At 45.8% G+C, this 23,335-nt stretch overlaps 2 protein-coding genes and 1 long non-coding RNA gene across 4 annotated transcripts; 1 reads left to right on the forward strand and 2 right to left on the reverse strand.

The window, feature by feature from the left end:
• Positions 1-650: 650 nt before the first annotated feature.
• On the reverse strand, positions 651-1,343 carry LOC120712762 (non-specific lipid-transfer protein 1-like). The gene is made up of 2 exons (XM_039998629.1): positions 957-1,343; positions 651-823 (listed from the first exon to the last, which is right to left on the reverse strand). Exons 1-2 carry the CDS (start codon positions 1,289-1,291, stop codon positions 814-816), a joined length of 345 nt encoding a protein of 114 aa, XP_039854563.1. The 5' UTR covers positions 1,292-1,343; the 3' UTR covers positions 651-813.
• A 9,472-nt stretch (positions 1,344-10,815) lies between these two features.
• LOC120712763 (calcium-transporting ATPase 2, plasma membrane-type-like) lies at positions 10,816-15,243 on the reverse strand. The gene is made up of 6 exons (XM_039998630.1): positions 14,779-15,243; positions 12,715-14,666; positions 12,464-12,622; positions 12,135-12,306; positions 11,601-11,899; positions 10,816-11,312 (listed from the first exon to the last, which is right to left on the reverse strand). Exons 1-6 carry the CDS (start codon positions 15,008-15,010, stop codon positions 11,064-11,066), a joined length of 3,063 nt encoding a protein of 1,020 aa, XP_039854564.1. The 5' UTR covers positions 15,011-15,243; the 3' UTR covers positions 10,816-11,063.
• Positions 15,244-17,643: 2,400 nt separating this feature from the next.
• LOC120712764 lies at positions 17,644-21,623 on the forward strand. 2 transcript variants are annotated; one of them, XR_005691010.1, is made up of 3 exons: positions 17,644-17,858; positions 17,949-21,062; positions 21,344-21,623. It is a non-coding gene; the product is annotated as an uncharacterized LOC120712764 (long non-coding RNA). The 2 variants fall into 2 exon arrangements; XR_005691009.1 differs by having other exon boundaries at positions 17,949-21,623.
• The last annotated feature ends 1,712 nt before the right edge of the window (positions 21,624-23,335 follow it).

Below are 23,335 nucleotides of genomic sequence, written 5' to 3' on the forward strand. Positions count from 1 at the left end.
CCTGATGGCTGGTTCCATGTTGCGACTTGCATTCTGAACATTTTGTTTGGAACTTTTTAATAATATTATCTTAATGGAAAATAGCATCGTCTGATGGCAAATCTCTATATACTCGTAGCAGTGCTGTAATTTTCAATTGATTTATCAGTTGGTTTATTATAATGTACAGGCCAACTCTATGAGAAATGTTTGTACTCCACCAGATACATCGATACTGCTTTCATGGTATTTGCCGTAATGCCGTGTTGGTGCTTCTTCAAAGAGCGAGCTGGGGTAAGTGCCAACGCAAGGGAACTATCGCCGAATTTTCACAACGGCAACTCAATTTTTTTGCTTCTAGCAGCTAGCTTGGGGTGAAAAAAAAAAAGGTAATGTTGTGTACATGTCGAACGTTGTGCGATGCCCTGAAAAATCAACAATGATTGCCAAATCATTACTGCCAATTTCTTACATGAAACTAGTAATGGGTAACGACATTGCCGGTTCAAAAATCTGTGAACCGGCAGTAATGTGTTTTTGTTTTTTTACCGGTAGCAACGACCCTTTCTCAGGCATTGTTAGTATCCGTATCACGAGTTATATGTTGAAAATCTCACGCTAGCACATGCTTTCCACTCTATCAACCTCAAAATCCATTGGTGCAAATCTTTGCAAGTGTATCTATAACAGTGCACACGCGACAGAGAGATTTTATTCATCTTTTGGAGAGGCTCGACAGATTTTATTCATCATGAGTAACTGATCATTAGCTAATACGTAGCGACGGCGGTGGCAGGCGCTCCGGTGCGGCGATAGGATTGATCCTGCGGTCGTTCAGCTCACCCTGCATGGATTGAAGAATTTCAGTCATCAGTATGCAACGCAGCGAGATGAACATGTCCAAGCAGGTCGCGGAGATGACGGATCGGTAATGTGTTTAAAGGAGGCGGGCATCACAAGCGTTGTTAATTACGTACCTGGAGCAGTCGACGGACGCGCTGATGGGGGGGATGTTGACGGCGCACCTGGCCGGGATCTTGGCGGCGGTGGCGAGGTTGAGCCCGGTGACGCTGGCGGCGGCGGACTTGAGGCAGCCGCAGGCGAAGCGCCTGGCGGCGGCGTCGAGGCTCCTGACGCCGTAGCAGCACTGGCCGATGGGCCCGTCGCCGCGGGCGTAGGCGAAGCAGGCGGACATGTCGGAGAGGATATGGGCGCAGGTGAAGGAGGCGGCGGCGGCGGCCTCGGAGGACGCCGCGGCGGCGAGCAGCGCCGCGGCGGCGAGGGCGACGGCCACCAGCTGAGCGCGAGCCATGGCGGAGGTCAGCTTGGGAATGTGCTGCTGTGCGATCGAGCAAGTGCTGGCGAGGAAGGTGTGCGACAGTGCGAGGGAATGCTTGTTTGGTTTTTAAATAGGGCCTGATCTGAGGTTGTCGTGTGGGAGAGATGATGGTTGAGGGAGGCCCACGCGTCAGCGACCAGCGGCGAAGGAGATGAGGAGCTGATAGATATGAAGCTCCAGAGAGACGCATGGATGGATGATCTGATCTTCCCTTGATGCACAGCACAGCAGGCACACCGACGGTACGGTCGCCGAAGCTCTCGTGTCTGTCCAGGCTCGCGACGTATCGCCGCCGTACGCACATGCACGCCTGCTGCTGGTCCCTGCTACACTACTACAGATGTGGCCACGACTCGCGACGCACGAGCAGCTAGTAGCTAAAGCTCCGATCCACTCCCTCAGTGTATCCTCCGTCCGTGTCCGGCCATGTGCCTGTCCCGGGTGGCCCGCCGCCGATCGGCGGTGCCGCGGTGGCTAGCTTAGCTCCGGGAGCACCTACGGGCTACGGCCACCGTTCCTTTAATTTTGGCCGGCCGCCGGTGGCCTGCTATGCCAAGTGGCGAGTGCCAATCTCCTCCCCAATGCATCTAGTGGTATCAATGGCGGGCGGCCTCGTCGTGACACGAACGTACCCTCCGCGACCAAAAACACACACACACACACGCACAGAGCATGGAATGTACGATATGAGATGGGCTGGGGTATTTTTCGAGCGACTGCGATTTGGCCCATGGAACGTACGGGCCCTTCGTGAAATTTAGTGGGCCTCCATGTAGTCAACTTGGGATCCGCATGAAAGGTGGTTTTTTTTGTTTCATCTATTTTCGTAGTTCGGTTTGGATTTCCGCCCAGCATCTCTAAGATTCGACCCAGCTTACTACGCCGAACGAACGTGTTTAGATAACAATAGGATATCTTGTATTCTAATTCGGATATTCAGTATCCATCCTGTATCCGAATCCAAATACTCAAAGTCGAATATGTGATATGTGAATAGAATAAACACATCAACACTCGACAAATAATCAACCATAGTAGTATCCGAATCCAAATTCAGAGGGGAAAAAAACTACTCGTACCCATTTTAATTTGTATACGTATCTGTTCGGTCGATCTGTTTTCACCCTGGATGTGCCGTACGAATGGCTGTACAGCTTACGTAAAATTCCATGATCTTTTGAAAAGAGTACAAAAAAAACCATGATCCACAAGCAGGACCTGAGAGCCCGAGTGCGAGCACCATCTGGAACGAGAACTGGACCCAGGTGCCTTTTCAACAAGGTGACAGAACCACTGGCCGCTGCTACAGGTCGTCCGAGAAGGGAGCGGCGGCGACAGCGGCGCGCTGGCCGCCACCATGGGGATGGGCGCGCGCGTCGGAATAGAAGCTGCCGCGGGCGCCGGGGGGGTCTGGGGCCTCGGTGGGCGGGCGCCATGGCCATCGGTGGAAGAGCCGGGCCGGTGTCGTGGGGCTCGGTCCCGGGAACGCCCGACCGGCGGCTCCGGCCGTGGAGACCCGCACGTGCGAACCCGCGCCCGCCCGGAACGGCGACGAGCGGCAGTGGCCGGGCGAAATGACCGCGAGGCCCCGGGGCCAGCCAGGGGACGCTGCACGTGATGCGGCGCAGAGGCGACGGAGTGGCGGGGGGCCCCCACCCCCCCGGCGCCGGAGGTCAAAGCGCCCGTGGCCGTCGTTGGCGCGGCCTGTCACCGTGTCACCTGTGCCGCGCGTGGTGCGGTGCGCGGTGGACCAGGGAGGGCCTGGTAACTCTGCCTTGGGCTCAACATCCCCCCACCCACCCACCCCAAAAAAAGTCTGCCTTGGCCTTTGCAGTTTGCGTTTATACTGTAGTTTTGTGGGAGGAGGTCTCAAATGCTTTGTTTGTTCTTTTGCAGTTTGCGTCAGGAGTCTCTAGCAATAATACAGAGGCAGAGTTTCACACATGTTCTTGGCCGTGTTTGGTAAAATCCGCGCACGTTTCCCGAAAAAAGAATCTCGTATGCATGGAGTACTAGATGAAGTCTATTTGTAAAATATTTTTAGGGATAAGCGTAACTTTTCGAGACGAATCTAATGACGGTAATTAATTGATGATTTGCTACAGTGATGTTACAGTGGAGGTGGTTTTATAATTAGACTTCATTTACTACTCTAAATTAGTGGTCAAAGTAGGGTGAATTTTTTTTCACCCTACAACCAAACACGGCCCTTGGCCACTCGTTTTATTATAGTTCGTTTGATTTTTTTATCTCAAGTTTGACCACTCGTTTTATTAAAAATTTTGTGTACTTCTTTTGTTGTGGGTTGTTTTATCAATACACGATCTTCAAAAATAACTTAAATTTGGCAACATTTGCATAAATTTTTTGAATAATATAAATGGTCAAATTTAGGGTAAAAAAAGTTAAACAAACTACAATTTGGAGCGGGGTAGTACTGATTATTGCTTGATCCCACATGCAAGGTGCATGTCCTACTAAAAAACAGCACATGCCTATTGTTCCAACGCTTTTCTCTAAATAGAGATTTGAAGGGCGAAACAAAAGTCACCGCTGCAAATTGATGCTAAGGGTGTGTTTAGTTAGTGAAAAGTTTGGATTTTAGTACTGTGGCAAATTTCGTTGTTACTTGACAAATAATATCCAATCATGGACTAATTAGGCTTAAAAGATTCATCTCGTGGTAATCAGTTAGACTGTACAATTAGTTATTTTTTTCAACTGCATTTAATGCTCTATGCATGTGTCCAAAAATTTAATTTGATGGATACTGTAGAATTTTTTTTGGGAACTAAACAGGGCCTACGCCTAACGGCAAATAAAAGAGAGCTTCATGACTTCATCACAGCCCTCCTTTCACTGTGTAGGGAAGATGGAAGGATGGGTCCATGTGAGGGTGATAACAGGGCACCGTTTTCCACTTTTGGACCACTACCATCTCTTTGATCAACAAATCAAAGCCTTAGATGTCGTTCTTTGGTTAGCTACTCGTGGGAACGATCTTCTTCCTCGTCTCTCTTTGTAAACTTTGATCTTCTGCATCTGTTCTCCGCTTCCTGGGAGAATGCAAACATGCAAGATTGTTTAGATTGTTTGCAATGAACGTCTTCTACACAAACAATTGTAGAGTTGTGAGTTTGACTTCTGAGTCAAATAATCTTGCACGTTTTACAATATTTCTCAAATTACAAATATTTTATTTCCAAGAAAGAGAAAAATAATTTAAGTGTCAATAATTAACTATTTATTGTTAAAATGTCTAAAAGTGGAAATTACAATTGATCTTTTACATATCGTAGTAGGTTTGGTCTAAGTTAAACTTGATAAACTTTGACTAAATTTATAGAAAGAAATAATAACATTACAATACCAAATTTGTTTTATTAAATCCACCATGAAATATACGTTGATAGAGCATATATTGGATAGTATAATTGTTACTATATATTTTATAGATTTGGTCAAAGCTAGTCAAGTTTGATTTAGGACGAACATAACATGACATGTAAATAAAAATGGAGGGAATAAGTAGAACTAACTTTAATTTCAGAAGTCTCTGTTTGGATCAGCTAAAATTATAAGAGCTAATAAACAATCCATAAGCAATAAATTAGGTATTCATAATCTCTAGCGGATCCTTCAGTGGCCCAAATATTATTGATCTTAAATGTTAGGACAATGACGAAACTACCAACATGTTATGTCGTACCGTCTTACTATGCTCATGGTTTTAAGCTCCTGTCCTGAATCAGCTGATCGGTTTGCATGCCTAGGTGTGCCACGTATACGCAGCCGCAGAAGATCCTAGTGCGAGCCCTTGCTAACTAGCTACTCCTACGTTGGGTGTGTTTAAAAACCTCTAGTATTATAATGGGTCTACCGGACTGGCCTCTAGTGCAAAGAAACCTTCCCTTACCTCTCTATCCCTCTCTAACACACACGCTTTCTTGGTGCTTTCTGAGTTAGCAGCAGCTCACCAGGACATGAAGAAGAAGGATGAGGAGGATGCCAATGCCATCATCTTCTACGACGACCTGCTGTCTCTTCTCCACAGCCGCCGTTCCTCGCTCCCCGTCCCGGAGAGGCCGTCGCTCCGGTGATCTCTTCTTCTTCTTCCTCGCCTTCTCAGTTCTTCTTGAGAGCAAAGCCATGGAGCTCGTCGTGCGAACCAGCGGCTCGACGGATTGAGGAGAGTTCTGGCGAAGGAGGAGCCGTGTTTCGCGACACGGATTTTGGCATGCGGGAAAGCCAGGCATTTTTCTCAATTCAGAATCGTTTTCGCATTCCTCTCCTTGGAGATTGTTGCGCTTTTGTCGTTGGCTTCTTTCTTCAAACTATTTGTAGCTTTGTCGATTACCGTTTCAAGAACAGTATCGATCATTATTGGAGATCCAAATGATCCTATGGATTCAATATATTTATGTATAAAGTCATCATTCAGCAATAAGTGGAGCTCAATCAAGTGCAATGTTACATCTTACAAGTCAAATTTTTGCGATATTCATTTTTTAGACGATGCAGTGTTCTTGAGCGATTAGCTTCTGAAAACCTGACTCTTGTCTTCTGTCTACTCTATCTTGTTCGTTTAGGGCTTAATTGTAGCGCAATGCTTTTATTGTTTGCTGCATCTACTATGCATCATAAAGTTCCTGGTTCTCCAATTCATTTTTCAGTGCTAAGCATTTCTCGTGCAGATCGAACAAGATCTACAGAGCAGTACTGAACTGATTTTTATTTGCAGTGCCAACTTGATGCGTCTTGTTCCTGCAAAGAATCATTGAGCAAACATTATATGCGAGTGCTTTTTGTCTTTTAGGTGCCTTTTTGCGTGCAGTCTTGAGACTCTCTGGTCTTGTCGAATGGACCATCCTTGCACTTCGCCTTCTGTTGGGGGATGGATAGGTTCTATGATTGAGCAGTGATTTGCTGATGAGAAGCCAGTTTTTAGAATCATTCATGTAGCTTGTATGAGGTCTTTTTTAGCCAATATTCCTCTTGTTTGTGTTTAAATATGCTGATGGTGTACAGCTATACACCTTAAACTTGTTTGTGCCCTAACAACCGCATAATAATGTGCATATATAGACTATTTCTCCCCTCCTCATGTTGCATCACATCCTTGTCAGTGACAACTTGACATCAGCACTTCTCGAACTTCTCTTTTCCTGTTACCCCCACATGTATGATCTTTTTGACCGGTCAAGTCACTTGACTTACCTGAATTGCAATTTAGAACTTCTTTGGCTCAATGCACTCGATGAACTTGTTTTATTTATACTGTACCAAATAAGCTTCTGAAATGCAGCAACTACATTAATTTGCTTTTGAACTTGCCAAGTATTAGCATCTAATGTTTTCTTTTTCTTTTCATAAAAAAGTACCAGCACCTAATAAGGGACATGAATTAATCTAGTCAGTTGCTCAACCAATGCAGCAACCAACACACACACAAATGCCTCTGAAATGTATTCCAGTTGGGGGGAAAAAAGTAGTATCATCTCAGATTTAAATTCCCTTTTCTTTCATCGAGAGCCCAAGATAAAAACCTCTGCTGTTCTCGGGATTCGCGCGCTCCGCCCGACCAAGCTTGCGATGAGAAACATTATACAAAGCGCGAGGCCCCCGTAGCATATGCAGCACGAAACGTGGATCGGCATTAACTAGTAATCAAGGCGTAACGATGGCGTCGCTGTCTCGACCACCTTTGTTTAATCGATTGCGATGCGTACCTGTGTTCTTGAGCTGCCGGTTTTGACTTCAGGATCCGGTGCGCAGGGCGCGGCTGACACTGCCGCAGGAAAATCGGTGGCGTCCTAGCTAGCTAGGGGTACGTTGCAGTTGCAGTCTTGGTTTGCAGACCTGAACCTGATACCTTTCTCTTTCCTTGCTTGTCCTAGCGTTTACATTAGTCCCGGGTTAGGCCGAGATGGTTTACTCCAACACTCCAACGTGCTTCATCTGCATTTCAGCCCCAATCTCTCTCTCTCTCTCTCTCTCTCTCTCTCTCTCTCTCTCTCTCTCTCTCTCTCTCTCTCTCTCAGTACGTGCATCTGTGCAAATTCTGACGACGATCTTGGTCTGCATTGTCCTAGAAGGCTCCAACTTAGATGGGTTAGTATTGACTCTTGACAGATCAATCATTGCTAATCGGCCTCTGTCCAGCACTCCTAACGTGTTTCATCTGCATTTCAGCCCCAATCGATCTGTCTCTCTCAGTGTTGACTGAAGACATTATGCTTACATTTGTGCAAATCCTGACGATCTTGGTCCCAGACCTTTAGATTTGTTAGCTTTGACAGGTGAATCATTGCATTGCTAATCAGATTGTCTTATCTGTCCTGTTTGGATATATGAATTGCTCCAAAGTTTGCAGCACAAAATACACATCCTGTCAAAGCTGTAGCTCAAAAGTCCTCATGGCTCCCAACAGAGACCGCATTGACTTCCTGCCGTCCACCACCAGCAGCAGCAGCCGCGGGACGTGAACGAACGAAAAGCCAAGGCTTTCGTAGCTCTTCCATCATCCGCGTCATGTCGCTCGCCGTTGCCTCGCTTTCCCGCCAGTGCAGTCTTGAGCCAAAAAGCCTTGAGGGCAGGGGCAGGCGCGGAAAAAAAGCTCTTTTACAATGCCCGCAGCTTTCCCAAGCGGGTAATAGTCGTTTGACTGAAAGATTGGCTCAGCCGACAGTGCAAATATGGATAAGGCGTCTACATGCATCAACACTTCAACAGGAAACATAGTGATTTCTTCTTCTGTTTTTTTTTCCTGAATGATAACATAGTGGTTTATTCTTCTTCTTCTGTTTTTGAATACTGAAACATAGTGGTTTCTTTCTTTTTTGATAACAACAGTGGTATCTTCACCCTACAGTTTCAGGAAACAAAAACACTGGGGGTTCTTCTATACAGTAGCAGGCAGACTGAGCAAGAGAATCAAGTAATCAACGCATGCAATTTGACACGGGCGCGCATCAATGATTTGCATACTAGATTAACACGCGCGAACGAGATGCGCACGATGCAAAAATCAGAACGGATACGGGCGCACAAGCACAGAATCTGCTGCCGATTGCTGCGGCTGCGAGCCTGCGAGCCTATGATTGACGGGCGAGCCTGCCTGTCGAACGCGTGAATGGAGGGGGGAGATCCCCGCACGCCGCGTTCCCGGCCGCCACGGCAGCCGCAGCTGCGGGCACGTCGTCCCTGATGGCGACGGGACTCCGGGCTCCAGCGCGGCGGAGCAGGGGGAGCGGGTGGAAAGAAAATATTCCCGTGACAAGAGGGCATGGCCACAGGGGCCAACCCCCAACCGGCGCCGCCTGTCTGCAGCTGCGTGCCCCGGAGTGATCGGCCAACGACACGCGCGCCACGGCCCGTCGGTGTGGATGAATCCCCAACAGATGCCTCGCCGTCCCTCGCGCTCGAGACCATGGAGCTCGAGCTTGTCAGCGTGCGATCTGGCTCGGCGGCGACGGCGAGGTGAGTAGACTGAACGAGGAACAGACGAACAGGGGACCTGCATGCAACTTAGAGGTTCAGAAAAACAGTGCGAACGCCATGGATCTGTAATTCTGTTCCCCTGCTATGGATCGATTCTGGGACTGAAATTTGGTGCGGTGATTCTTCGTTGAACCACCCAGCCTCCATGAATCTTCTCAGATTTTTTGGATCTCGATTTGGCTACGAATGAACTGAAACACAAGAACACAAGGGGTGGACGGTATTTGAAATACCGTCCACCCCGCCTCCAGATTTTCTCGATTTTATTTCTCCCTCCACGGGTCGATGATGAGGACGAAATTTGGTGGGTTGTTTCGCCATTTGTTCCTCAGCCCGTGCGATTTTTTTCAGAATTTTTCGTCGCGATTTGGATCGGAAAATGGAGCGAGACAGGGCACCGGGGGTGGACGGCAATTGAAATACCGTCCACCCCCGTCCCCAACGCCGTCCGGGGAGCGGCTTCTTCCTCGCGCAGTCGCGCGGCCGTTTCTCCTCGTCTCGCTGCATCCGGGGCCCACCCTTGTTGCCCCCGGCCACCTTGGTGCTTTGCGGCGTGCCGAGCTCGCACTGGCCAGCCACCAGTCGATGGCATCTCCGCCACGGGCGGCCGCCTAGCGCCACGCACGGGTCGGCGACGGCGAGTCGGAGGCCTAGAGTCCGAGCGGCCGAACTGCCGGGCGCGTGCGCGGCGAGGGGATGGGCAGCGCGCCCGCGCCGGAGACCTCACGGATCGGCGGCCGGCGGCATGGCAGCGCACTGGCCGCGCGGAATACGCGGCGCGCAGTGCCTTGCTTCAGTTGCTTATGGAGCTTGTGACGGGAAAACAGCAGCAGGTTTTTTATGCTCCAGTTGTAGAATCACAGATAAATGAACTCGTTGGTGTAGACATTTGGAGACATATACGGTTCCAGAGTTCCAAAGGAAACACATACTAGTTCCAGCAATGCTCATTGCAAGCCCAATATCAGCTTCATGAAGTGCAGGTGCATCATTTGTGCCATCACCAGTGACCAGTCACCTCCAGACTAGCCTACTCGAGCTTCTCTGCGTGTGATCTGGCTCGGCGACGACGGCGAGGTGAATAAACTGAACGGGGAACTGGGGCCTGCAGCTGCGAGGTTCAGAAAATGGGACGGCGAAGAAAGACTGAAACAGAAGAAACGAACGCAATGGTTCTGTAATTTTGTTCCCCTGCTATGGTTTGAGTCTGGGACTGAAACTTGGTGTGGTGATTCTCCGTTGAACCTCCAGGATCCATGAATTTTCTCAGATTTTTTTGATCTCGGTTTGGCTACGAATGAACTGAAACACAAGGACACCCCGCCTCCATGTTTTCTCGATTTAATTTCTCCCTCCACAAGTCGTGGATGGGCCTGAAATTTTGTGCCTTGTTTCGAAATTTCATCCTCAGTCTCTGCGATTTTTTTCCAGAATTTTTCGTCACGATTTGGATAGGGCCCCGTCCCCAGGGGGCTCGACCATTCACCGTCCGGGGAACGGCGTCTTCCTCGCGCGGCCGTTTCTCCTCGTCTCGCTGCCTCCGGCGCCCACCTCTATTGCCTCCGCCCACCTTGGTGCGCTTTGTGATGTGCCCAGACGTGGAGCTCGCACTGGCCGGCAATCGGTCAATGGCGCCTCCGGCATGGGCTGGCCGTGGCCCCCTGCCGCGTCCGGCGTCCACCAGGAAAAAGGAGCCCGGCGCATAGTTCATGCCCATGGCGCCGTCACGCCGCCCGTCTAGTGCCACGCATAGGTCGGCGACGGCTAGCCGGAGGCCCGGATTCCGGGTGGCCGAACCTCCGGCCCATGGGCGGCGCCTCCCGTCGCGCTGGCGGACGGCACGGCGGCGCACTGGCCGCGGACGCGCGGCGCGCAGTGGCTTGCTTCAGTTGCTTTTGGAGCTTGCGACTGGAAAATCACATCAATTTCAAGCTCCAGTTGTAGAATCACAAATGAATGGACTCGTTCTTGGTGTACACAATTCGAGCCATGTAGAGTTCCAAAGGAAACACATAGGGAGGGGTGAAGAATTTGGAATACCAAAAGCTACATGATCCTATTCGACAGTTTGAATGATCAGGCCCATTACCTGTCTCAACCTCTAGATCATAATAAGCAATAAAAATGGGCAAAGACTTACCTAAATGCATTACACAAAAGGAAAAAAAAAGCGAACTATGTTATGCAAATGGCAATGGCCAAAAATTGCCAGGCTTGAGTTTCTGACAGGAATTAGTTGTGCCTCCTACGCAGAATCGACCGGCACCATCTTCACCACAACGGCGATCGGCATGCCTATGAAGCCAATGAAGATGCTGGCGATCCACTGCGTGAACGTGAGAGGGGTCGTGTTCGCGAAGTCGCCGAGGAACTGGATTATGATGAACTGGAAGACGACGGTGCTGCCGAGGACGGCGGCGAACACGTTGTTGTCTAGTATGCCCTCGAAGACATTTATCCTCTCCATCTCCCTTGAGCTCACCTCATTGAATACCTGCACAGTTCGAGAGAAAAAAAAAAGAATTAATGGAAAGTATCAATGTACTACTTTCATGTTTTCAGCCTTTCTTAGTAGGGATTCTGTGGAATAATCCTATACATTTCTGATATAAGTTCATTGTACCAAGTAATCTCAGTTACTGTATTTAGTGTTTTGCTGAAACCATGTTGTTCATTAGCACACCAAGGCCATAGTTCCAGTAAGAAACACTAAGTAAATCCAGCGAGGCCTATATATTTGGTAAAAGCAGAAAAATGAATGCAAGAACCACTTCCAATTTACCTGGCAGAATACGAAGCAGTTGAAGATGATTGTGTTCAAGACTAGATCGGAGTTGTCGCCCTCGATTCCAAAGAGCCATTTCCCTTCAGCCTGCAGATACCAAATCACAAGGAACTGGTAGATGGCCTGTCCCATGATGTTCCTCCACATGACGTTGCTGATGAAATTTCCTTTCCTTCCAACTGGAGTTCTCTTCATCAGCTCATTGTTTGGAGGTTCTGTGGCCAATGCCAGTGCGCCTAGTGTGTCCATGATCATGTTGACCCAGAGCAATTGCACAGCGGTAAGAGGAGCACTCCCTTCATCAACAAGCAGAAATAAAAGAACTGTGAGAAACAACTGATAGAACAAACATATTCAGAAGTTTAAGGTAGTTTGCAGCATTATTATTAGAACACAAATTTGGATTATCCAAAACATTATTGCAAATATAAAAGGATCATTCCTTGCATTTGTGTCGTAGATGAAATTGCATTGCAGCTTAAAATTCTTTTTTTTAAGAAAAAAAAATAAAATTGGCTTTGCATAAAGTACCTATCAAGCAAGCTGAAGAGAAGTTTACAATGAGAGCAACCACATTGACTGTCAGCTGAAACTGCACAAACTTCTGAATATTGATGTACACTGATCGACCCCACTTAGCAACAGTGACTATAGTGGAGAAGTTGTCATCAAGAATGATGACATCCGCACTCTCTTTTGCCACCTTCACATAAAGATAATCAGATCAGAGCTGCGTAATGTCAAGAATAGCACAAGGAATTACATTATTGTTTGTTTACTAAAAACCCAATACTGATAACATTTTTATGAAATAGAAAATTCTAATATTCAATTTATGAAAATGACAAAAATAACAGTACCTCAGTTCCAGCAATGCCCATTGCAAGCCCAATATCAGCTTCATGAAGTGCGGGTGCATCATTTGTGCCATCACCCGTCACCGCGACAACTTCATCAAATGTAGTCCGAAGATGCTTGACCAAGGTGTGCTTGTCAAGTGGCGAAGATCTTGCCATCACCTGACTCATGAAAATCAGAGCACATTGACAGATGACCTCAGAAGTGGTAGGCAATTAAAGGCAAGTAGTAGTACATCGACCAGATCGATCACCTGTATTTTCGGTATCAGTTCATGTAATTCTTCTTCACCCTTGACTTTGAAATCCGGCCCTTCAATGGCTACACCACCTTCAGTTAAAATGCCGCATTCCCTCGCGATCGCCTTCGCCGTGTTGATGTTGTCACCGGTAACCATCCTGACAGTGATGCCTGCTGACCTGCAGATGGCGACCGATTCCTTGACGCCGGGACGGACAGGGTCCTTGATCCCCACAATGCCAATGCAGGTGTACCCATCCATCGGAATCTGATCGCTCGCCGAGAACCCCCCGTCGACGTCGATGTAGGCGAGGCACAGCGTGCGGAGCGCCTCGTTGGCGAAGCTGTCGATGGTGGCCTTGAGGTGATCCAGGGTCGCGCCGTCGAGCGGGGCGACGTTGCCGTGCTCGTCCAGGTACTTGGCGCACGACGCCAGGATGATCTCCGACGCGCCCTTGCAGTGAGCTCGCAGCGCGCCGCCGGGGAGCTGGATGACCACCCCCATCCTCTTCTTGGCCGAGTTGAAGGGCTCGACCTTGACGAGGGTGCTTGCCTTGCGCACCGCGGCGAAGTCGCCGCCGAGCGACAGGCCGAACTCGAGGATGGCGGTCTCGGTGGGCGTGCCCAGGATCTCGCGCTTGCCGTCCTGGTTCAGGACGACGTCGCCGCCGGTGTTGTTGAAGATGGACTGCAGGAGCATCGCCACGACGGAGCTCGGCAGCTCGGTGGGCAAGGTCTTGGTCTCCGAGGAGCTGCTCACGTCCTTGACCTTGCCGCAGATGCAGGCCTTGACGACGGTCATGTGGTTGGTGGTGAGCGTGCCGGTCTTGTCGCTGCAGATGGAGGTCGCGGAGCCCATGGTCTCGCAGGCGGCGAGGTGGCGGACGAGCGCCTTGTCGTTCATCATCTTCTTCATGGCGAACGCGAGGCTGAGCGTCACGGCGAGCGGCAGGCCCTCGGGGACGGCCACGACGACGATGGTGACCGCGATGGCGAAGAACTCGAGCAGCTCCAGCGCGTCGTCGCCGGACCAGCTGAAGTAGGAGCCGTCCGAGATCTTGCGCCAGAAGAGGCTCTGGGTGAGCACCGCGAACGTGACGACCGCGAAGGCGAGGCCGATCTTGCCGATGATGGTGGCGACGCCGTTGAGCTTGACCTGCAGCGGCGTCTCGTCGTCGCCGCCCTCGCTGAGGGTGGCCATCAGCTTGCCCCACTGCGTCCTCATGCCGACGGTCGTGACGAGCATCTTGCACGAGCCGTCCTGCACCTTGGTCCCCGACAGCAGGAACGGGTTGTCGGCGTGGACGGCGACCGGCTCGCTCTCACCGGTCAAGCTCGACTCGTTGATGAGCAGCGAGAACCCCGACACGAAGAGCCCGTCGGCGGGCACCTGGTCCCCGATGGAGAGGTGGACGATGTCGCCGGCGAGGAGGTCGTATATGGAGAGCTTCTGCCGGAACCCGCTCCGGGTGACCTGCACGGTGATCTTCTTCTTCTCCTTGTCGAGGTCCTTGAACTGCAGCGACTGGCGGTAGTCGCTGGTGGCGGTGACGAAGACGACGAGCAGGATGCTGGCGACGATGCCGAGCCCGTCGTGCGCGCCGTGGGGCCACCCCTCGGTGGCGATGCCGACGAGGAGGGAGACGAGCGCGCACGCGGCGAGGATCATGAGCGTCATGTCCTGGAGCGCCTCCCACACGAAGACCCAGAAGCTGCGCGCCTCGGCCTCCGCGAACCGGTTGACGCCGAAGAGCTCCTGCCGGGCCGCCAGCTTGTCCGCCGACGCCGGGAGGCCGTCGGACGCCGAGGTGGAGAGCTTGGACAGGACGCCCTCCACGCCGCCGTGCGCCTTGAGGCGCTTGATGTCGTGGCTCTCCACCACGGAGCTCATCTCCTCAGCGCACACGCCGAAGCCCGCCGCCGCCACGTCGGCTGGCACCGTGTACTCGGCCTGCGGCGGGAGGCCTGCATTGCGGTTTGCGGTGAGATTCAAATTCAATTCATAGGCGAAATTGGGAGAATTTTCTCTTGGTTTGTTTTATCTCCAAGGTCCTCCTGGCAAAGAAAATATGCGTACCATGGATGAACTGGAGCGCCGCCTTGGAGACGAGCACGGCGACCCGCAGCTTCTCCTGGTTGGAGCGCTTCATGGCGGCGGCCTCGGAGCGCTTGTCGAGGTTGGCGGTGAAGCGGAACCGCCGGGTGGGGTTCTTGACGACGCCGACGACGCTGCGCCATCGTCCCAGCGCCTCGTCCGACGAGTGCTTCGCCTTAACGCCCCCAAAGTTCTCCTTGAGGTAGCTCTCCATCTCGCCCGGCCCCAGCTGCTACCCCCCACAGGCAAACCAAGGTCCCTCCCTCCCTCCGTCTCAGAACACGCGCGCGTGAAGTGGTGGTGCTTTCATGGGGTGGTCGATCGGTCGGCGGGGTGAGTGGAGCGGAGGAGGAGGGAGGACGGTGGTGGTGGTGGCGTGGCGAGCTGGTGCGAGGCTTCGTTTCGGGATCCGCGCGAGACGGGGAGGGAGAGCGAGTGGCGCCTCCTCGTCCGCTCCTGCGATCCGGCCGCGAAACGAGCGGGGCGCCGAGGCCCCGGATTTTTTTTTGACATGGCCGTAAATTAGAGAAGGAAAAGGTGCATGCATGCATATAATTTCGAAGATAGAAAAGATCATAGTTGCAAAATTAGGACACAGCTAATTTACGGCCAGCCGTAAAGTAGACCAGTCATGTGGCCGCCCCGACAATGGGTGTACGCATGCATGTGAGAGACAATGAGAGAAGAAAAAAGTACATGCATACACATAATTTTGAAGATAAAAATATCATAGTTTTAAAATCGAGCAACAAAATCAAAATCCAATTGCACAGTTGTGTTTGTTTTAGTAAAAGCTTCAAAACAAGATCTCACACAACTATGTTTTAATAATATATTTTTTTTAGAGAAAATACTTTTTCATGTATTCTAATTTGCTTATGGTATTTATGAAAATTGCTTATGGATTTACATAATATTGCTTCGCATGTGTGAATTCAGTTAAGTGGATATTTGTGTTATAATGTTGTAAAGATAGATTGTTTGGTGTTATTAGTGGATAAGACAAACAACTTTATTAGGTAGGTGAATGTTAATTGCATGGATCAATACCAGGCAACTTTAGCAAATTGGTTTAGCATTTTAACTAATTTATTTTGGCTTTTTTTCAGTGTACATAAAGCAATTTATGTGTCTTCGAAAATATTGTCGAAATATATTCAAGTGGGGTCTTGTTTTGAAGGTCTCATCGAAAGAGATACAGTTGTGCAATCGGAATTTGAATTTGATGTATAGTTTAGGAACTACAATTTTTTTTAAGTTTCAAAATCGTTTGCGCTTGCCGCTGTCAGTGAGTTGGAGTGCCAATTTATGCTGCCGTGCAGTAGAGGAAACGTACGGCCGGTCTTAATAAAGTCATTACCGCAAAATTAAGCATCAAAAATCAAAATTCGATTGCACAGCTGTGTTTGTTGCAATAAAAGCTTCAAAATATGATCTCCAACCACTATGTTTTAATGATATATTTTTTGAGAGAAAATATTTTTTCGTGTATTCTAATTTACTTATGATGTTTACAAAAATTGATTATGAATTTACATAATGTTGTTTCGCATGTCTGAATTCAGTTAATTGGATACTATTGTTCATATTGTCAGTATAGATCGTTTGTGCCATTAGTGCATAAGGGTAAACAACTTTGTTAGGTACGTGAAGATTGATTGCATGATCAATAATAGACAACTTAAGCAGATTAGTTGAGCTTTAACTAATTTATTTTGGTATTTTCTATTGTATATAAAGCAATTTATGTGTTTTTGAAAAATATTGTCGAAACATATTCAAGTGAGGCCTTGTTTTAAAATAATTTTTAAGTTTCAAAACTGTTTGCACGTGCCACCGCCGGTGGGGTCGAGCGTCAATATAGACCGCTTTGCAGTAGTGCAAACTATCGGCCGTAATAAAATTATTATTTGGGGGAAGTGGGCTGCTGCTGGGCCTACTGGAAATGTCGTGATTGCACGGCCTGTTACGTGGATCTCTCTAAGCAGTTGCTAGCCCGCGCCAGCGGGTGGGTTGCTGGATTGGTGCGGTCCCCTAGCGAGCCTAGGCCGCGCCGCCACTTTTGAATTTTGATGAGTATCATCCGAAACTCCCCGAACAGCTGAAAAAAAATTAAAAAAAGAAAAATAATGTAAAAGCATCGGCGTGCTCGGGGCCTGCTCGGGGCAGACATCGGAGATTAAATTTTGGTGGGCCGTTAATTGTTCTCGGGCCGTCGGTCCCCAACCTTCATGATTGGAAAAAATTGTTACACTGGAAAAATTTCATCGAAATAAAAATTAAAGATTGTTCGATTAGATCCAATCTTACTATTAGAATGAAAAATTATTTAATCGAAACAAATTATTCTATTGAAATAAATGGAAAAGAATATTCCATCGCAACTTTTAGAAGGGAAAAAATAGAAAAGAAAACAAAGAATTAACAAAGCTGGACCTTAACCACCGGTGGGCCGCTGAAAAAATAGAAACGAGCCGGCCAGGTGCATGGACGCTTTCTGCAACCGGTCAGCACGCATCCCGCGCGCGATTGGGCATTTGTGGTATGCTCCCTGTGTAGATGCAAGATGTACTTAGCCTACAAGTCTGCTATTTTTTTGAAGAGGAAGCCCGCCAAGGCTATCTGTGGCTTTTACTAAGAGATTTGCTCCTCTTCAGTCGATTGATTTTTTTGTCTTTCCGTCAGTCGATGTTGTGGTGCGTTGGATCTGATATCGAGGGTCGTGAGTGACTCATGTGTAATTGTGGAATCGGGTCCACCTCCATCAATTTTTTGGCATCGCGCTCGCTCATGTTGCCCGATTAATCGGATTTCATTTCCTTCCCCTTCATCTCATCTCTCTCTCTCTCTCTCTCTCTCTCTCTCTCTCTTTCTTCTCACTCCGGCGAGTTCAGCGCCCATGGCTGCGGCTGGATCCTTCCTATCTTCTCCCTCATCTGTGACGAGATCCGCTTGGGCCATGCTGAAGGAACCACCTAGGAGGTCGCTTGGGCTCCATTCTTTCGCTGGGTGCTCACTGCATTGAGCCAGCTTAGGGCCCCACGCTCCTTGAGCTCGTCGCTGTGAGGCGTCTTCTCTGCTAGTATTGTTTTTTCAGTTCCTCGCTGTGAGGGGTTTCCTAGGTTTATTTTATTTTGTCTGTTGATTTGTAGCTACAATATGGCTCCAGCTCCTGATCGGCAGCCTGCTCACCACACCTTTAGATCCAAAAGCTAGGTGCCGTGGCTTCTCCAGGTGAGAGTTTCTAATTCCCTCCTTCCAGTATCTCGTGCACCCTATATGGATCCCATGGTTGCTTCACATTCCCCCTCCGATTCCTGGAGTGAGCATTTCCAACTCCCCTACTGGATCTTGATTTTTGTTGTTCTAGAGTCTCTATAGTTGTTCCCCCTGATTGATGTGTATTGTGTCTCGATTTGTGCTGTTCTAGGATTCTTCTCTTGTGTTCAACTGTGTGTTTTCACCTGTGCTATGTTGGTTTATAGAATTAGGCTTCTGAAATGGTAAAATAGCATCTGATGGTATTGTGATAGATTCCTCACTTCGTATTTTTGTGTCACCATGTTAGCATTTTGGGCATCTTCCTGTTGCAACCTGTCAGCTACAAAGTCTTATAAATGAAATATGATCCTAGGAATACTACATCATTTTCAAATATGATCCCAGGAATACTACAACATATCCCTAATGTAAAATCACTATCCTTTATTTAAGCCGAAGTTAATATGAGGTTTTTTAATTTTTTATAAGCTATCATGCAGGGAACTTTCCAATGAAATATGTCCATTTTGACATTTGTTGGCACATCAATGCAAAATGTATTGTTGGAAGTTTGAAGTAGGACTGGTTGCTAAATTATGATCCCTTTTATCTTGTGCATTTCATATAGTGCCTTTCTGCAGTGTTTCTATTTTATCTTATCTTTCCTATCTAAAACTGTTTGCCTGTATATTTGCTAAAGTTGATACTGCCTTTAATTCACAATCTTAATCGTGGTTTGAATTTTATCGGTTAAATGTGAGTTTCAATGTAATTTGTGCATAAGGCAACCATAATAACCTTAATCTCTGTACTTCACTGTGTTTTGTAGTGTTATGTTTTCGTTTATGTAATTCTAAAGATAATGCATGTACCCCTTTATAATTGTGTGTGTGTCCTGTATGGGGCCTCTTTGCCTTGTTCTTCTACTTTGACGATTATTTTTGTGTTGGGGCTAGAAGGGTGTTAGCTTATTCCTGCCAATTCTGAGTATTAATGATTGTATGTGCCCTTACTAATTATATTTATTTTTACCTAAGATTTTTCCCTAAGAGTAGCAAGAAAAATCTCTTTGGCTCAACTGCAAGGGGTCACTGTCCCTTTTTTTTTTGCAAGCAAGGTATTTTTCAAGTTTCTTTCCTAATATAATTTATATATTATGTTACAGAGAATGATTTTGTTGTATATTATGTTCATGCTCGTTGTAAATTTTTAGATTGAGGGTATATTTAATCCTCTTTTATTAGCATCTGTTCATATATGCATCTTTGTGGAATTATTTTTTGTTTGGTATGACTCATGACTTTTCTGTTAGGATGTGCTGCTCCTTTCTTGGATATTTATATGTTTTTTTTTGTGTCACACTACATTCTGCTAGTTAAATTTCTTTTTCATTTCAATTAGGGTTGCCTAATACTATACTTATACCTTAAATTTTGGTGTATCTTGTGTGTATGGTCACTATAATTTTAAAAAAATATGCGTGCAACTTACATCAATCCTTTCTTTATTCATTCTGCGGCAACTATGTCTTGCTACTATGCACTTTTATTGCCACTTCTATGTTTTCTTTTATGTGAAATAACTTATATGATTTCATATGTCCGTTTTCAGATGCCACATTGTGCCAACTCTGAATATTTTTTTAAAAAAACTCTTAACATGTTGTAAATTGATTTAGTTCTGAATTTATAGTTTCTTCATTTGTTGGTTCGATTAACTTGAACTCTTTTTTTTGTTGGAGCGATGATAGTCTGTGAGTTAAATTTGTATTACAAATGAGTGGCCATTGATAAAGATATTTACAAGAATATGAAGCTAATGTTTACAGGCCGGGAATATCTTTGAACTACTATTTTTAATTTCAGTTAATAAAACTGTTAGAATATTTTTTTTACTTCTCTAGTTCATGGTATATCTAACAGTATAAAACAGTAACTGAGCTGGCTCTAAAACACTTGCACTGAACTTAATGCATTAGTTTTTCCAACCTACTTTGATTTGGCATTGGAAAGAGTAGCTTTGTGATAGTCGATGCTCGTGTTGTCAAGCAGTGGGTCTCATGGTGGCACTTAAAAGGCTCCATCTACTTGGATCTCCACTTTACTGGAGATACGATCTCTGATTCTTTGGCAATGTCATATGTTGTTCAGCCTTTAACAATTTGCACTCGCAAGCATGTGCCTATCTCCTAGTGCAACTTTCTCCTTAGGCTGCTTAATCTATCAGATTACAGGACTTTTTATTGATGGTTGTGTGGCCCATTTAGAAAAAAATTATGTAATTTACTTGATCTTTGGCATTAACAATTTGTTGTCAAATCATTTTTCCATGGTCCACTTAGCTATTTCGATTATATATGTTTTATACCTATCATTCATGGAGCTACTTTCAGGAATTGCTTTTTTCCTCACTTTGTTCAGGCTAGAATGCCCACTTCATTTCATACATGTAGCCAATTTAGTGGCTGGGATTTCATTTCATTTCTCATTCTAGCTTTACCTTCTGCATCCCTAATGACTTCCTATTTTTTCACTTTTATATTCTGGCTTTCCTCAATTTACAAATTTTACAAGATCCTAATGCCTTTTACGTTTGTTACAATTGATCTGGCAACAAATATTATTATTACATTGGGTTTGTCAAATTCTATTGTTACCAGGTACAAGCTCAATCTTCTACATGAACATTCTCTTAATGAAACTAAGATTCAAACCTTCTACTTCTAGCAACTAATGTCTTTTCTTGCATTCTTTTGGAAGAAAATATTTATACATAGCTGTTCTTCGCACAAGCTTAAGATTTATTACTACCAGTGACGGCTGATCTATATCGGATACTCTTTATGCCATTAATTATATCAAACACACTTGGATCATTCATTTTGAACTTATGATTGATAAGAGATGTTCTATTTAGACACACACCGTTCCCTTTTGGCAAAGAGTTCTTGATTACAAACATTGGTGGACCTGCTGCATTCGAGACGTGCTCCAAATTCTGTTATGGTATGATCATTATGGTCAACGCTTACAATGTCTTTGTAGCCTGTTGTTGTGATATGTGATAGAATAGGTGTTGTGATTTCTGATAAAAGCACAAAATTGTTCACATGCCCACAAATTTGTTTAACTTTTTTTTGCTTTTTATGATAAACATGGACCTGTCTTGTGATGACTATGCATGCCTAGCCTTAGCTGATATGTATCTATCATTTTAAGTAGTTGAGTTGTTAAATTTTAATATACAAGAACTATTATTCTTAACATCGATTTGTTTTTATTTTCAGGTGGAAAATTTCAGGTTTGCGTTAAAATTTCCTGATATGTTTTTTTTCATGTTATCAGCCAAAAATTGTACCTCTAAACCTCTGTTTTTAAGGTGTGTCTTTTTTTCCTTATTAGCAGCCAAAAAACTGTAGATGTAAATGTGTGTCTTCTCATGTGTTTATTTCTTATTATATGAGCCTAGAAATTGTACTGTAAATGTGTGGATGTGTTTTTTCCTTATTACCAGCCTAGCAATTGTACTGTAAATGTGTGTGTTTTCATATGTATGTTTTTTCTTCAGATCTGTGGCTTTTTGCCTATTATCGGCCCAGAAATTTTACTCTTTGTGTGTGTGTGTTTTGCAGTTGTTGTAAATATAACTTTATTATCAGTCAAAAATTATATAAGTATTTTTTGTTTATCTGTTAGTTTTTTCTATTCTAGTTTGGAAAATCAAACAGAAAAGGCAGTTACAGGACCTAATGTTAGGCCCTACCGCTATGGGTCCCCATATCACCAGTGCGCCCAGTAACAGTACACAAAAATGGGCAGTAGGCCAAACTGTCGGACGCTCGGACTAGTTATCACATCGTTGATTGACAGATATCTAAATCTCAGTCGATTGACGTGGAGACACACCCTTTTACTAAACCTCAATTCATTCAATTAGCCTTGAGGCATAAAGAAAGCAAGGACGTAGCGTTCCATTACCGCAACAGATAGCGATTTGTGTCGCGCGGTAGAAGACGCCATTTCGGCCCATGTATTTGTTTCGATCTAGATCTGAGATTTTAGCCCAGACTGATGACGATTCGGGCCATAATGGGCTGTTATAGACGGTATCGTTTGTTTCTTTCTTTAACCGTTTTGGGTGTCGGTTGAATTTTACCCAGTTATTGTTGTTTTTATTCTTTTTCATTTTCATTTTTGTTAGGATTGCTAGAGCTCTTGATTTTTTATTCTTTATTCCTTTTTCTTATGCAATAATATATTTACCATATTATTATTATTATTATTATTTTGCTTATGTTTAGCACACACATATATGCTTATGAGAATTATTTCTTGCAATGTAGATGCATCTAATTTTATGTAAAGTTATTTTTCTACGTGTAACTAATTTATTCGCACTATCTAATCATTTGTTCGTTTTTGTGGATTAAACTGTTCGGTGATATTGATTTATTTATTCGTGATATTCATTTCTGTTATTTATCCTATAGAATCAAATGTTCATGATGTTTTGTTGTAGTGGGTTATTATTTGTTCCTTATGTTTAATTTTTTTTGTTCGTGTTCTTGTTGTTAATATATTTATTTCTAGTAGCTAGAGTTAATTATTTAGTATTTTTGAAAAATATTTTTAAAATATTGTGCAAACATAGGCATGCGTGGTCTTGTTTTGAAGATATTGGCATAAGAAATACAATGTTGCAATCCAAATTTAATTTTTGAGATATTACTTTTTAAAATTTTAAATCTGTATGCATGTGGGTAATGTCACATCGTTGTACTTTGCATGCACAGAATCTCTGTCTATGGATAGGATGCCTTTCGGAAACCATTCGTATCAGCAATAGGCCTAATTATAGCCCAAAACATCATTTACAGTCACGGTCATTCCGACTTCAGATGATAGTTCCTGGAATCATCACCTATGGCGATGATTCCAGGATAATCGCGCCCGAGGAAGCCGACCAAGGAATGCCTGTCGCACGACTCAATCTGTAATGATCTGAGACTCGGACCAACCACAACAAATTATTTACTACTTTACTCATTGATCAAACCGCACCACACCAAATTACTTGTTTCAAAAAACGAGCCAAATCAATTTTTTTGCCATTTCAAACCAAACCCAAACTGAGTCATATATATTAGCTGGTCCCAACGTTGCCAAAGCACTCAACAAAAGGTTACACAAGCAATCAGCAAGATCACTTGAAAGCTAAAATTGAAAAACCAGGCGGGACACCGTCGGGAGCGGCCTTGCCGTTGTTGGTGTCGTCGTCG

Source organism: Panicum virgatum, chromosome 6K (assembly GCF_016808335.1).
Source record: "Panicum virgatum strain AP13 chromosome 6K, P.virgatum_v5, whole genome shotgun sequence".
In the NCBI taxonomy this organism is placed as follows: Eukaryota; Viridiplantae; Streptophyta; class Magnoliopsida; order Poales; family Poaceae; genus Panicum; species Panicum virgatum.